Raw genomic sequence first — 16,919 nt, forward strand, 5'->3', positions numbered from 1 at the left:
CAGCTTGAGGAACTTCTGTGGTTTAGTAATTCAGCTCACTAATCTGTCCATTAATCTTTCTGTTCCCATGATAATGTTTACAGCAAACAACCTAATAAAACACTTAGTAATAAGCGACATAAAATGAAAACAGAACCTTATCCATCTGAGGTGGCAACATTCCCAGAGGCCACTGGAGGTGTCAAACCCTGGTCCTGATAAGCAGGATATCCCCACACATGTAGTCTGGAACCTGGACAGCCATCATCAGTACATCAGTGTATCCCCTGCATTGTTGTACATCTTGTGGCCCTTAACACCGAACTCTGAGATGTGGGTTTCCTGGGCCTGCTGTGCATGTGATCCTCGGCCAATTAAGCAGGGCACTGGTGTGATTTACAGCATGTGGTTCCTGACTATTTTCTTTTTATCTGCAGCTATTGATTAGGATATGACTCCAGTCTCTGGGCGCCCACTGTGTGATATTGCTGCATTCCTCTCTCCCAGTGTCAGGGAAATAGAGAATATTATCACCTCTATAGTCTGAGTCCCAGCACTGGAGCAGACAATGCAAGGTGCAGGGGTCACTAGGTAATTGCAGGCAGCAGATAGCTTCACATAGATATCACACACTGCAGATGGAGAGGACACAGACAGGGAACCCCAACAGAGCTCTCTCATTATCCACTAGGTGCAGCAACCCAAGTTCTACCTCTAGGACAGCCCTGTCAGGACTTCATTTCCCATCCTCCTTCTGTACCCTAATGTATGCAGAGCAGTGAGAGGCAGAGAGTGTTGTGTGTGTGCGCTGCTAGGAGTCAGCCCTGGCTCAGTCACTGGGATCTGCAGGCACAGGGAAGCAGCAGCACCTCTCCAGCAGTCACTCTGCTCTGCATGTACAACCAGCCGGCCGGGCACTGTAAGCTCCTCTCGGTGAGTACAGCGGGGGTCTCTGGGGGGGTACTGGGACTGTGCAGTCGGGGCAGGGAGCTGCGGGAGAACTTACTGCCACCTGGTCGCGACATAGCAGCGCAGGGTGGGGGACAAAGTGCAACTTTTCTACGGCAACTTTCCGGCAGCTGCTCCCAGAGCGGGCATTCATGTGTCCTCAGCCCGGTCATCACACGCAGCATCCCGCAGAGCCTGTGCCAGGGACCCGCTCAGTCACCTCTCCCATGGGGGGGACCCGCCAGTGGTCCGCAGAGCTCGCAATCTCTGACCGCCGGGCTGCATGTTAGGATTTGGGGTTCTGTTGATATTGTCATCTATAAATCTGCAGTTGTAAGTAAATGCTGTATCCATTTACTGACACCTATGCCTATATAGATGCACCTGACCCTCTTGTGACCTGAGAATGTCACCTTTCTGATACTTTCATTTGTTTCTTTGCACCATCCACTGTGGGAGCATCAGAGATGTATCTGCAATTGTTCCTCATTCCACACCTGCCATGCACTTATTACTGAACCCCCCCTCAATGTCCAGACCAGCCATGCACCCTCTGACACCCCACTGTCCACACCAGCCATGCACCCACTGAGCCCCCCACTGTCCACACCAGCCATGCACCCCCTGAACCCCCCACTGTCCACATCAGCCATGCACCCTTTGAGCCCCCCACTGTCCAAACCAGCCATGCATAGGTTAATAGACCTGAGGTCCCATCTGCAGCATTTTGCCCCTTCCCCCCCTCTTCCTTCCTGACAACCTGGGGGGGACACAGGGACTCCCAGCAGGTTCTTCCTTGGAATTGTTGGGAATGAAATAGAAGAGGGAAGTCATGGGAGAGGACCCCTCACCTGCTCTGTATATACATGAGCTACAACATCTGTGTTGGCCACAATGGAATTGGGAGCAGCCATGCAAGATGTTTGTTGCCATATATTGTAGGGCATAGCATCCTCGCTGCAGCAGGGGGCTTTGTGTGGGTGCTGGGGATCTTCTGGGGGAAAAGGAGAAGCAACATTGCACAATGCATCTCTATCCCAGAGAGGTGAGGCAACTATGATATGGCCTGGAGACATGGGGTGAAGAGATATTAATCCTTCCAAATCAAGCTGGTTTTTATTGCATTAGCAATTAGACTGGGATTTTCTGAATATTGGTAGTATTTGTATACATTAGACAACGGGACTGGCATTAATGCACAGAGCACTGCATGCTGCAATTAATGCTCCTTACCAATAATCAGCTAATATACCAATTATGTGTTGGGGATTTGATCCTAGACACTACCTGCTTGGTAAGGGGCGATTTTACAGCACCTGTTTCCCTCTATTAGGGATGAATTTTGGGAAAGATAGGGACCATAGTGTATACTTTATTCGAGTATTTAATGTCTTATATTGTTCCTCTGATATGTAAGAGGTGATAGAATTTTGGACAAACTTAACTCTTGTGGATTGAACGATTTGCCTAGCGTAAGGTGCGATTGTATGAGGGTGATTATCTATCGGTTACAAGGTCCCTGGTGCTGAATTTTGAACATTTAAGCTAATCTGCTCTTGACAGTTCTTTACATTTATTTTTCAATTTATGTTAAATGATTTTTAAATCCCCCCTTTTTTTTCTCACCAAATCCAAATTGCCCCTTAAAGGTATTTTATCCAAATGATATACAATGATCAGATTTTTTTTTTTTCTTACAAATGTTAACCACTCGTCGCCATTCTTCATATCCATGTATAATTTTTTTGGACTCTTCTTCGATTGGAACATTGTTCTTAAATATAGTGTTAAGTATTGTACAGCGTGTGGGTATTATATATTTGTTTCTGACATTTACTTATTCAAACCAGCTTTAAATGCCGATGTTGGACAGTCGAACCTTTAACATTTTTAAATGGCAAATTGCTTAATTTTGTGAAGTTATTTTTTACTTCCGGAAATATTTATAGAAATATAATTGTCTTTTAGCTGATCTTTTTTTTTATTATTTGTCAGGTTGCAGCAATATTCTGTTCTGATATTGACAACATACTTGAAAAATGTAAATCTTGATCGGATGTAAAGTAAGATAATTCTATAATCGTTAAAGCAGTTTTATAGTGTTCTTTAAAAAGATATATTTATTTTTGGTAGAATTTACTTTACATATATAGATTGATATATAGATATAGATACAGGTAGGTAGATAGATAGATAAATATATTTATCTATATATATAGATAGATAGAAAGATAGATAGATTCATTAGATTTATCCATTTTTTCATGGCTTTGCATATAATTATATGACCACAGTAATGCAACCTGTTGTGCATAAATCTGCTATAAATTTTCGAAAAACCTGTTTAAAACTCACTAGTAATGAATTAATTACACAAAGACCTGAAACAGAAATTGTCTTTGTATTAAACATTTGCAAAATGATTGCCAATGCCGGTTGAAGTTTTATTGCTGCCTTTGTTAACACGACAAAATTAACACGATTTAAAATTCGACAGAATGCAATTTGAAAACATTTTACAAAATTGGGAGATTTAAAATAAAAAAGCAAAAAGACTTAATATTCCACTTTTTTAGTATCCACCCTAAGGAATATTAATCTTTCCATTAAAAATATAAAAAATAAATTCTATATTCACGGTTCAATTTAGCATATTTACAGTGTTTTTATCTGTATTGATTAATATTGTAGAACCGTATACCGCTAAATTACAATTCCGAAATTTGTAGGAACAATATAAAAATAAAATTTCCTCTCCACAACTTTAGTGCAAATGATTTGACTGCAGTTGTACGGTCTCTTTTTTTTTGTAATTACATCGAAAAATTGTAAAAATCCTTATGGCCCTACCCTTGCCTACATTAAAAAATATATACAATTATCTCGTTCACGTAGGCTGATTTATGAGCTGTGAAGTAAACTGTTGCTTATATTTAACACGTGCATCATATTTGTTACTGCTGTTCTATTAGTCTTCGTATCAGCACCGATTTTGTGCAGTGATCCGACTGTTCTTGTTCAGCTAATTCAACAAAGACTGTTCTGCAATCGCTCTAGAGTTTGTCTCATGCTGTGGAAAAGTATTTGATGATTTATTTGTCTGACTGTTCGATTGCTGTCTCCAAGCCCTCTTTCTCCTCCATTCAGAGGGGATGTCAGCTCTTATTACTTGCTATTGATCCCTTTGCAAAGTGAGAAGTGAACTAAAATTAATGTCAATCCCACTGCCTGGATCAATAGCAGGAGTTATTTTAATCTGGATTTGCACGGGTGTTAAATTAAAAAAAATCAGCATACTATCAGGAACCAGCATTGGTTTCTGTCTGTCGCTGGATGTTTCTTTTCAGGTATTCAGTGTTCACTTCTATCTGATTATACTGCAATCTATATTTTTTTTAATTAAGAAGGTCTGTTAGTTTTCTTATTTAGGGTCCGGCGTTTAAGAAGATGACATCTTGACATTGTCAGTGTATTAACTATAGATTTCCATAAGGCTTGTGGTTTGCAAATTGTGCATCCTCAGTCCCTCTAGCTGTCAGCCAAGGACGCAGCTGGGAATTAGAGGTTAAAACACAACATTTTAAGGCGGTTGCGAATATTGCACATGTGTGTTAATTTGCCCTCTCCCTTTGTGGTGTTGGCTGCTGAGCCTTTGATTTAAATTCGGACAATGGGACGTTACATTTGGAACCACGATTTCGGACCCCTGCTCGCTCAGACCTGAGAAGCAGCCACTTCATAATATAGTGCGACAGCTTTTACTGCATCTGTACTTTTTCACCCTAATTCCCACTGTGTTTTATCCTAAAGCTGTTCCATTTCGTGAAAAACTGAAAATGATAGTTTTCAGTCCAGATTGCGATGGCTACGAGCTTGGATTATATTTGCCATCGACACAGTGAATATTCTGCAGCGCTGTTTAGCACAAGGGCACCGATGAATAATAAAAATCCTCGGAATTTTGAATTTATTAAATTATCATGCCGCCCGTGTCAACAAAGCTACTTTTAATTGCAAATATATAATTATAATGCGTTAAATAGATTTGTTTAAATTTGTTTCCACATTTCTCATATTTAAAAAAAATCGTAGAAACGCTGAAGGTCGTTTTATTGAAATAACGATAAATATCTGAGTTTCTCTGCTTTAACTTAATGTGAAAGTTATTTAAAATTTGGAAGCGAGAAAATAACTTAATGAGAAATGTATAATCTGGTAATTTAGGGTTGATGCATGCTAGGACTGGTGCCAAACGAGGAAGCAATCTGAGGGTGTCCGCTTAGCTGTACACTTAATATATGTGACATCGGAACAACACAGGAAATGCTGCAACACTCGGGGTCTTATTCTGAAACGTGTGTTCACCTGCTGCATCCCAAAGTCACTAGTCCAAAAGTCACCGCAACAGCAGCCATAATTATCCAGACGGCTCCTTCCTGATTAAACCTGGGAGATTAAAATCTGTGCGGCCCTGTGCAAAACGTGCCTAGAAAGATCTGTAGGCAAAAAAATTATATACTGCTGAAGAAAGGATCGAATTGTCCCCAAACGGTTATCCTTTTGCAGATAAACTCATTGTTTATGCATCGCAAGCTGGAGAGCCGGGCTTCATGCTTGGAGTCCTTCGTTTCGTTGTGGCGCCCCAATTTTATCAAATTTCCTTGGGAGTGCCCCCCACTTTTACAGCTGCACACACACACACACACACACACACACACACACAGACACACACACACACACACACACACACACACACACACATATATATACACACAACACACAGATATGTGTGTGTGTTTGTGTGTGTGTGTGTGTGTATATATATATATGTGTGTGTGTATGTATGTGTTTATTTATGTATGTATATATATATATATATATATATATATATGTGTGCTTGTATGTATATGTATGTATGTGTATATATATAAATATATTTTTATGTATGTATGTATGTATGTATGTATGTACGTACGTACGTACGTACGTACGTACGTACGTACGTACGTACGTATGTGTTTTCTTATATATATATATATATATATATATATATATATATAGAGAGAGAGAGAGAGAGAGAGAGAGAGAGAGAGAGAGAGAGAGAGAAAGACTTATGTGGCTTTGAGTGTGTGTGTGTGTGTATACATATATATATGTGTTTGTGTGTGTGTGTATATATATATATATATATGTATATATATATATATACACACACACTTACACACATATACATATACAAGACCATTGCTGTAGCTCTCAAAATTTCAGTGTTTACCACTATCGTCAGTATATATATATATATATATATATATATATATAGGTACATACGCATAATATATGTTTATAATCTGTAATATTTGGAACTACTTTGCGTAAGACTTGAGTGCGGTTTTTGTTGATGGATTATTTGTAGGTTACAAGTTAAGAACACACAAATACATGTAAACTGGGATTAGCCTAAGCCGGAGGTGTCTCTGTGATACTATAAAACTTGTATACAGTTGTCTGACTGGGAAATAGTTGAAAGAACACATCCGAGCTGAGATCTCGGTATATGAAATAAAAAGCAGTTTCTTTCGCTATGTGAGGTACAGGAGACATGAAAGATCCAGGTTGTACTTAAATGACGTTTTCCCGAAACCTTTTGCAAACGGACATTTTCTTTTTCTTTCATTCCTATGTGAAATCGCTTTGGGAAATACAGATGAACAATAGCTGTTGGTCCATAAACTAATCAGAAATAGATGACTTTGTGTTTAGGTCTCTGCTGCGTTACTGTATGTTCCAGTTTTACCAGCTCTGGGTTTCTAAGGCTCAGTTCTGCTTTCTGACTTTAAAGTCTTTCATCCTCACTATTAAACTTCTGCTCTTTGATTTAAAAGAAAGGCCGGGCCGTTTATATGATAAAGTTAAAAAAGAGATGTTTTTATTAGTCTCGGAAGGGGGGAACTGCAATATGTTCAGTGAGGTGTTTCTTGTGCCCAGTCGCAGATTTTCTGTCCTGCTTTTGTTTACACGGCTGGTTCTAAATGCGCTCACTGTAAGGAAAAGTTGCTGTTTCTCTGTCCGACAGTTAACCTGTTATTGGCCGCAGTATTTTGGACTACAATGGCTCGGTACTGCTGTGTGGTAAGGCCTAGTACTGATACTACAACGCATTATCTCCGAGCCAATGCATACATTACGTTATTGTCATGTTTACAGATTGGTTCCTTAAGGTCCAATTGTTCTTCGTTAAAGAATCGTATGTATAAGATATTTCAGCACAGCAGACTATGCAGACATTCCCCTTGGTCTCTCCCTCTCTGTGCGCGATATATATATATATATATATATATATATATATATATATATATATACATACATACATATCCCTTTAATCCAGGGCACCTATGAACTACACAGGTTTTGTCGCTGGCTAAATTCAAGCCTTCATTTCATCTGATCTTATACATCTACAGAACCTGTGTGACTCATAGGTGTCCTAGATTAAAGGAATGTTATACCAACCATATATATATATACATACACATATATATATATATATATATATTTACACACACACACACATATATATATATAAACACACACAAACATATATATATGTGTGTATATATATATATATATATATATATATATACATAAACGTCAGGGACGTGCCTGCTGTTGGCAAGGACAGGGTTACTGACAGGTACGAAATGTCAGCCTCAGACATAGAGACGTTTTTACCAGAACAAACAGATCATTTGCCGGCCAGGAACTGACTGCAGAAGAATTACAGCGTCTGCCGCAACTGCTTTAATACGAGAGGGGAGTCATTTCTCATTAGGGCCGGGATGGGCTTTGCTTAACGAGAGCGGTGATTTGGTTATCTTTCTTCCACAAGCTTTTATCTGCATGTCAGTTTAATCTATATCCCCTCTACCTATCTGTTTACCAGACAATATCTCCCAGGTCCTCATACATCTACATGAGAAGTGTCTGACTTCAGATCTGTGTCTATGAGCCTCTCACCTTGTTTCTCAGCGTGACCTGCGCCAGCTGCCGGCCTTATTGATGCCCCTCTGGAACTCTTATTTAAATGTCTTAATTGTTCAAGCAACAAGTCACTGTTTTTGTTCATTACAGATTTATTTTATTGTTGTTGTGTATGTAAATATTTGTTTACACGTTAATGACGAGCCTCGAACCATTATCCTACTGCCCCAACACCAGGCTAACGTGGAGCCTGGATATTGGCACAATGAATTCAGTAGATTTGGTCAGTTATTGGTTTTAGGCTAAACCGGTATTGAGCTATAATCTATCTATCTATCTATCTATCTATCTATCTATCTATCTATTTTATCATAGATAATTGCATATAATAATGATGTTATGATTCTCTTTGTAGTACTCCGGTTTACACTTTTCTTTTACTTTCTTTATCGGTGGATACAGGTTTCACAAGGTAGAAATGAAGTGACGTTTCCCGCTTGGTGCCAAGATCCTATTGCTCTCGCCTCCGGAGGACTCTATACTGAAATTCTCGACTTGGCAAGAGGCAAAGTATCAGAGATGGATCTTCACCGGGCTGCCTTTAAGATGGAGAACTCTTCCTTCCTGCCCAACCCGCTGACTTCGCCTGCCTTGATGGTCTTGGCATCTACCGCTGAAGCCAGTCGTGATGCCTCTATACCTTGCCAACAACCCAGACCTTTTGGCGTGCCAGTGTCCGTGGATAAAGAAGTACACATTCCTTTTACCAATGGTTCCTATACCTTTACCTCGATGTACCATCGCCAGGGCGGTGTACCAGGAGCATTCTCCAACCGTGACTTTCCACCTTCTCTGCTCCACCTCCACCCACAATTTGCCCCTCCAAACTTAGACTGCTCCCCTCTCAGCATGCTAAATCATAGTGGTGTGGGTGCCTTCCGTCCCTTCACCTCCCCCGAGGAGCGTGAGAGTTATCAGTCCGCTTTCACCCCAGCCAAACGCCTCAAGAGCTGCCATGACAACGACTCGCCCCACTTGCGCTTCTCCGATGCTGATGGGAAAGAGTATGAATTTGGGACGCCGATCCCAACAGGTTCCCCGGGGGGACTTAAAGTGGACGATGGAGGGAAAAAACTGTTTGCCGTGTCCGGCCTGATATCAGACAGAGAGACTTCCTCGAGTCCAGAGGACCGTAATGAGAGGTGTAAGTACCATTTCTTAATCCCGTTATTTGTCACCCATTGACCAAGAGTCTCATGCTAGATCCATGAATGAATATTATTGCATCAGTGATATTATGTCTCTTGCGACCATAAACCATAGGGTCAATTTTGACTTTCTCCTCAGGCGGAAGGGGTGTAAGCCTAATACTGAAATTAATTTTGGGCGAAATAATAGCACTGCCAAAATGAAATCGTTTCGGGAACTGTGGCCATCTCATTTTTGTAATTGTTGGATCTGTATGGTTCCAACTCTTCTGTCATTTATTTTTTCCACGTAGAGGCGAAAGTGTTAGTCAGGTGATGAGGTACGCCTTGAAGGGTACACACAATATCTGTAATGTAATATCCCTAATTGGCTGGGCTTCCAGGCTTGTAACAGAATAAGGCATCCTTTTAAAATGTGTCCCCTCATCCTAGAGGGTGAACCATCTCCTCTGAGCATTCTTAATTCCTACAAGATTGAGCCCACGCATAACATAGGAACCAGCATACCTATTGCTTTATGAATAAGTAAAATCTCCACATTACTGTCATTTGATAAAGATAGCGGTAGATCCGACATAGCTGGATAGTATCCCGCTGACATCCCCAATTCTCTCCGCGTTAAAAAATGCCACACACATGCCTCAGATGATAAAACTCCGACAGAAGCTTTTTGGATCATTTTTAACCAAAGTGATATTTTCGTGTCCATTTTTTCCCCCTTCTCTCTCAGAATGTAAATGTCTTTTCTCACCCTCAAAGTGAAACTTTAGCATTTTCTATCTTCCCTGTGCAGCGTCTTCTTGTTATAATGCCACGGAGGGTAATTGAGATGTCCTGTCTCTTTCTCTCCAGTCGAAGCTACTTTCCTGAGCTGTCGACTTGAATTAGACACTGAGTTAACTTTCCGCTACTAAAAAGGCTTCAGTTTAAGCCCTGTCTACCTTTCCCAATCTCAGCGGCCGTAAAAGCACTTTGCCTTGTAAATCTCACGCTCGGTGCTGAGGAGATGGTATTGCTAAGGCCTTGTCTTACCGGCAAAACGACAGGGATTTGCCATATCAGTTTCTTGAACCCCTGAACCACGGGGGGCAACATTTGTAAAGGCTGTTAGTAAAAGCAGACAGACATTGCTGTATACGTACACATACTATTAAATTGAAAGCCTCTCCATAATTGATGTAGTAATTATTTTAAGTTTGTTTAATATGTTGACATTTGAATCAGTGCTGCAAATATGTCTTCATTTTAGGCCTAATTCAGACCTGATTACAGGGTGAATTTGTTCTCAAAACCATGTTGCGCTGCAGGTGGGGCGGATGTAAACGTGCAGAGAGAGTTAGATTTGGGTGCGGCGTGTTGCAACTGAAATCTATATCACAGTGTAAAAAATCAAGCATTTGGTATTTACCCTGCACAGAAACAAAATAACTCAACCAAATCTAAATTTTGCTGCACATGTTACATCTGCCCCCCAGCATGGTTTTGCCAATTTTGCGAACAAACTTGAAATGTAAAAATAGGCCCTTTGGTGTAACATTATTTTTGGTACTTATGTAGTATCTGGGCGTCCGATTTTGTGATTGTATGCCTTACCTTAAGGCATACAATCAGATGCGATGCGATGCGATTCGATGCGATTTTGCATAGGATTCAATGTTAAGAAGGTCCTGTTCATTTCCCCACTATCCAAGTGGGCATAGAGTTGATTTTATATAGAGTGGCGAGCGCAGCGAGCCACCGAGCCCGAAGCGTGGCGAGCGAAGCGAGCCCCGCGAGGGGACGCATATTTCTTAAAAAGTATTCTGTGTCCCCTCACGGGGCTCGCTACGCTCGCCACGCTTCGGGCTCGGTGGCTCGCTACGCTCGCCACAGGTTTATATCCAACTCCATGCCCACTTGGATAGTGGGGAAAGGAAAAGGACCCCTTTTTCCCATTGAATTCTATGTTAAAATGGACTCAGACCATTTTAACATTGAATCCTATGGAAAAATCTTGACCATCGCATCGCATACGATTTGGTCGCATGCGATGCGATGCGATCCGATCCGATTTCTAAATCGGACGCCCAGATACTACATAAGTACCTTATTTTTTAGATGTTATTTTAATGTACATTTATTTGCTATTTATCATTTATCCTGAAAGATAATTCATGCGGGAGAACTCTAGAAAAGATACAGTACATATTGGAAACTACTGACATGGCAAATTACCGGCTCCTGTCCCACAGAGCTTGCAATCTACAAATACACTGACGTTTAGAAGTGTCTTCTCTCCAGTTACTTTGTGTTATTATTATGATTATTAATAATAATAATCATAATAATAATAATGTTTATTTATATGGTGCCACAAGGGTTCCTCAACATATAGAATATATATATATATGTATACAAATACTATTGATATGTATTTGAAAACTATTGATTATGAAGAAGTTCCACTGTCTAATTTTTTTTTTTTGTGTCACATTATTGGAAGCAGCAATTGGCTGGAATGGAAATAAATATGTAGTTTATGCTAAATATTTACTTTAAAAAAATCAGGTTTTCATACGTTTTCTGGCATGAATGAATGAAAATGAATGTATTGGTGATATACCCAAGGGTGTTAATGTGGATTATGTCGGTGTTGCTAAAGGGGGTGATCTTAAAATTGCTGCCAACTGTACAAGTGCTGACCACACGACCATCACCCTTAGCCTCGTCACTATGGTCTGCCCGCCGGACGTGGGTGATATTCCTGGCAGCTCGCAAGCAGGGCATGGAAAAAAGATGTACGGTTGGGAGCCCATCTGCCCAATCTTGGCTGGGCTTGGCTCTTTTGATGCCAGCTTCATGGCCTGAATATGTAATCAGCGGGGTTGCATAGTGATGTGGGAGTACATTGCCCACCAATACAATCACCTCTAGCAGTTCCTGTTTCTATGTTCTATGTATCCCTCTCTTTGTACATAAGTTAGGCCCTTATAAGGCCCAGCAGGAAGGGGGGGAATTGTAGTTTATTTAGTGGAGTCTTATTGAAGATATATATTTATATATATATATATATATATATATATATATATATACATTTTTATAGGAATGTTATGAGTTCTGAGACTTGACGCAGATTGCTTAGCGCTAGATAACACAATAACGACACAATATAATATAAATCCAATAGCCACCAGGCAGGAACTGGAGAGACACCTCTTTACTATAGTAATAATTGCATTGTGGCTCAGTGTTATGTCATCTCCTTGGAATGAAGATCCATGTGTGCATTGCTGGTGAGAGCAACATTCCTGCCGGAGAATATAAGGATCCTGCTTCCTTCCTGAAAGGCAAAAAGGTCTTAAGATTGCAAAACTTTCAAAGAGTGACACGCAGTCCCCGTTTTCCTGTGCAGGGTCCGAGTGTTGTGTCTATTGGGGGCAAGAGGTGAATTGTGTGCAGGGTGTGGGGGGTATCCTGGGACTAGGTAAGAGGTCAGATATTAAGTGACTTCCACATCCAAAGTGGTTATCAAGACTGATTGTGTCTTCTTTTTTTTAACACTTTGAGTTCCAAGTGAATTTGCCAAAATAGGTGTGAAAATTGCCAAGCGAACATTTTATATTCATAATAATGACCTGTAATGTTTACCTTATATAGGAAATATCATCTTTTTTTTTTACACAACATTTTTTTAATTTGAATTTATATAACAAATGTGAGCGACGCAGGCAATTTTTAGCGGATATTTTGCGCATGTCTCACAGAGATTTCGACAAAGGTTTTTTTTTTTTTTTTTTTACAACATCATAGCAGGTATCTCTTCCACATTTCAAACAGAAACTATGCGATCACTTATGTTCTCAAAAGTATAGAGATATTTTTGAAAGACGATCGAGATGGTACAGCCCATGCACAGAAAACGTGTCACCTGTTTTGGCGTCTTAGACGGAAATGTTGACAATCAGTCAACTTGTACCGACGTAAAGTACCCTCCGGCTCAGGAAGAGTTAAAAAAAAAGTTCCTTTTGCATCCCATTAAAGCAACGCGAACAAACGCGCACTTTTCTTTTTTTTTACGACCTCGTTTTGCGGCCACAAGCAGAAAAGCAAAAACTTTTTTAAAAGACTCTTGTAGGCACCAGGGGGCTGTTTCCTTCCCCAGCCTCATGTGGATGACCAGCCCCCCCCCCCTCTTCCACTGCAGCCTGGCTACCTCACACACAGTGATATCCTCTTGCCTGTAACGGCAGCCGCCTCATACACTTCCATCCTTATATCCGCCAGCTGCCGCCCTGCGCTTGTGGTGTGAGCGTGAGCTTCATTTCCCGGCACAAGTGTTGTGCTAATTAGATAGCCTGGCAGTGGACTGAGTAGTACTTAACCAGATGTTGTAATGGCTGGAGAACCCACTCCCCCTCCTCACCTCCTGTAAACATCCCTGCTCTACATCCATTTGCCCTTTTATGCTTGCACACCATTCACCAGGGCAGAGGAAATCTCTTTTCTGATCCACCGGTCGCCTCTTCTCATGCTAAACACCCAGTTGTAAAGCACAAACTCTGAGCTGGAAAATGCAAATCTGCTTTTAATTCACTTCTTTCCCTGCTGCATTTTCACTTTCTGCAGACTTGCCCGGGACGGGTTAAGCCGATGCCCATCTTCAGCTCCAGAAAGCCTGTAATTGCCAATATAATTATTATTATCTTCATTAAGGGCATACAGCATGTTATGGCTGCTCTGGGATGGGCAGCGTAGTTTAGATTACAGCTCCGTGGCGGAGAATCTCCCCCCCCCCCCCCTCGCTTCATTTGAACATGATCTTATTCTGGTTTAGTTGATTTTATTTCTCTGAGCTGTAAATAAATTTCACGTTAGCGCCCGTGCATTGGCGACATTAACCCCTCGCTGCAACAGAACCGTCTCGCTGTGAAATAATTCTGCCTGTGAAGTGCAAGGAATCAACCCCCCCCCCAAGACCAGAGAACGGTTTATATATATATATATATATATATATATATATATATATATATATATATATATATATATATATATATAGCAAGGTGAATTAATACTAAGGGGAAATTTACTAAGATGGTGGGATGTTGTTATGGGCAACCATTCAGAATCGACCTCTTATTTATTTTGCACCGTCTAGAAGATAATAGACAGGATCTGATTGGTTGCCCATTGCAACATCCCATGGGAAATAGAACTTAGTAAATTTACCCCTAAGCATCTACTCCCCACATATACTATATATTCATAGGTGTGCTATGTATTTCAGAGGAGAATTGGCTGCAATTTGATCAGTAGAACATTGGGACATGAGTGCACCAGTTGGAGAACTCCATTGAATCTAGCTGTGACAGGAGTAATAGTACTTCTTATATTTTACATATAGGTGTCCATATAATTTACCAGTGGCAACAAAAGTTCGCTGTGTGCAACATGGCAGCAGCCCAAAATAGGCGCTATTCTGCGGTCAGTAGGTTTGGCCTTGCCCGGTGGTTCTCTGTGCATAATGGGCCTAATTTACACCTGATCACAGGACAAATTTGTTCGCAAAATGGGCAAAGCCCATGCGGAACCGCAGATGAGGCAGATGTATCATGTGCAGAGAGAGTTAGATTTGGGTGGGGTGGGAAATCTAAATTGTATTGTAAAATTAAAGCGGCCAGTGTTTACCCTGCACAGAAACAAAATAACTCACACAAATCTAACTCAATCTCACTGGCAGTGCAGCATGGTTTTGCCCATTTTGACAACAAATTTGTCCTGCAATTAGGGCGGAATTAGGCCAAGTGTCTCAAAATCGTTATGGCAGATGCCCCCTTGTCAAAAAAGGGATAGAAAGCTTGAGGAATCTATGTACTAAGCTTGTGTGGAATAGTTACTATAGGTTGATTTTGCACGATGTCAGTCCACGATGTCAACATTAATTGGTGTTGGGCTTCCAGTACTAGAACACACAGTTACACCATTTAAAAATAAAATACATTTCATCTGTTGGTTAATGTGTGTTTTAGCCTGGGAAGCCCAGCAATCAATTAAGAACAATTTAAAGTGCCAGCCAATGAGTCCCTAACTGTCCTTTTTCAAACACCGCCTGTAACATGGCAGTTAGATGCTGATTGTTTGGTACTCTGGGCACATTTATTAAGCCTGGTGAAGTGATAATGTGGCCAATATTTTATCCCTGGCCAGTGAGATTCTAACTGTCATTTTTCAAACCCAGTCAGAAACTTGTCAGTTAGGGGCTGATTTGCCGGTGATAAATTACCAACCACTTTATCACTTCACCGAGCTTAATCAATCTGCCCCTTTATCTCTGTAATGTCTATCACTCTGCAAGGCATAAGTACATAGTCCCCTCGGTTTTGTAGTAGTGTAATAATTAATGGGGCGGGCACATTTATAATAGGTGCACTGTCTTCAGACATCACTGTGCTCGAGCATCCTACACCTTGGTGTTTAATGCCCAGTGGGTAACATAATGATGCCCTGGGCTGCCAACATCCTGTGGGCAATAGTCTGTATGCTGTAGACGAGGGAATATGCGGCCATGCTTGAGTGCTCTGTATGATATGCTATTCTACCTTTAACTGCCCTTATAAATGACCTTAAATGTGAGGCCCTTATTATTTCACTGTAAAAACGCTATCAGATTATATCATTATATTTCATGGTTAGGAAATGTTTTACAGGAATAAACGTTGCATGTCTGGGTTTCACTAGCTGTAAAAGTTCAAATTTAAATGCATTTTTGGTGAATCATCTGGGGTTTTCCCCTGAGTGGATCCACACGCAGCAGTTGGTGGGAAAAGATTCCACAGCGACTGCCACGTTGGTGCGTGTCACGATAAACGTGTCTCCAGGTGAATGTGTCTCTCCTATTAGCCGCATAGCGATCGCTAACGCTGCGCAGTTTATACCTGGGCGGTCAGCACGCAGGCGATAATGTGTCTGGTTAATGTGGAAATTGTTTATTTCTGAACTGTATTATGTTTTCTAAGCAGATCCTTCGGGATGAGTTACAGTGTTGTGTGCTGGGTGGATCATGTTACTGCGTGTTGTGCTTCTTCCGACAAAACACATTTTTAGGATTATTTATCGGTGTTTTACCGGCCAAACCGTCTGCATCCAACGTAAGATTACGGCAGCAAATCCCTCTGTTTATTCTGGAGTATACGTTTATTTATAACAAGCTCATTAGTCGCTTATACAGATCCATCGTACTTCCCATTTCAAACCGGTGAGGAAATAATGGGGTCTGGGTCTCACCACAGGGCCTCACAGCCAAAATGCATCTCCCTAATATACCAAGAAATAATCATCCAAGGCCTTATTTTCATGGACACGTTTTGCGGCGGAGGTTGTAATGTGTTGATTTAAAGATGGCGCCTATTTGCTGGAGTTGCGACGAGCAGTTGCGCCTGTAGACACCGGCGTTTTATGATTGTGTCACAGGCCTGCTTTAGTGACTGACACGTATTTGCAGCCAAAGGCTGCTCATATCCGTGCGCTCTTTAAAGCACGAATCGCTTCCAGAGGAGCAGACCTGTGACTGGCAGTTTGATTTATGTCCGTCATTGTTTCTCTTCCACATTTTAGGGCCCTTTTTATATATTTCTTTACAGTGGGCTTCCAGGAATTTTGTTTTATTTCATTTTTTTTGCTATTTATGACTACAGGTTTTATCCGCCTTTTCCAATTTTGGATAGTTTTTATAGAGGCCAAGTTATGAGTTTACCCGCTGCTTTATGTGCCTTACAATTCATAAAGCTGTCAATAAAATAAAATTTTAAAAAATGTGTAACAGAAGATGAT

General features: G+C 40.9%; 1 protein-coding gene across 6 annotated transcripts in view; it reads left to right on the forward strand.

The window, feature by feature from the left end:
* Positions 1 to 761: 761 nt before the first annotated feature.
* RNF220 (ring finger protein 220) overlaps positions 762 to 16,919 on the forward strand; it is a 192,794-nt gene continuing 176,636 nt past the window's right edge. For 4 of the 6 annotated variants that reach the window (XM_083157466.1, XM_083157469.1, XM_083157468.1 and 1 more), the window contains exons 1-2: positions 763 to 912; positions 8,368 to 9,109. In XM_083157466.1, the coding sequence (XP_083013592.1) occupies positions 874 to 912; positions 8,368 to 9,109 (781 nt within the window). In that variant the 5' untranslated portion in view covers positions 763 to 873. Of the gene's footprint in view, positions 913 to 8,367; positions 9,110 to 16,919 lie in introns of all 6 variants that reach the window. The other 2 variants (XM_083157465.1, XM_083157471.1) reach the window with 2 other exon arrangements.

The sequence above is a fragment of the Crinia signifera genome, chromosome 8, assembly GCF_055691185.1.
Source record: "Crinia signifera chromosome 8, ASM5569118v1, whole genome shotgun sequence".
NCBI lineage: Eukaryota > Metazoa > Chordata > Amphibia > Anura > Myobatrachidae > Crinia > Crinia signifera.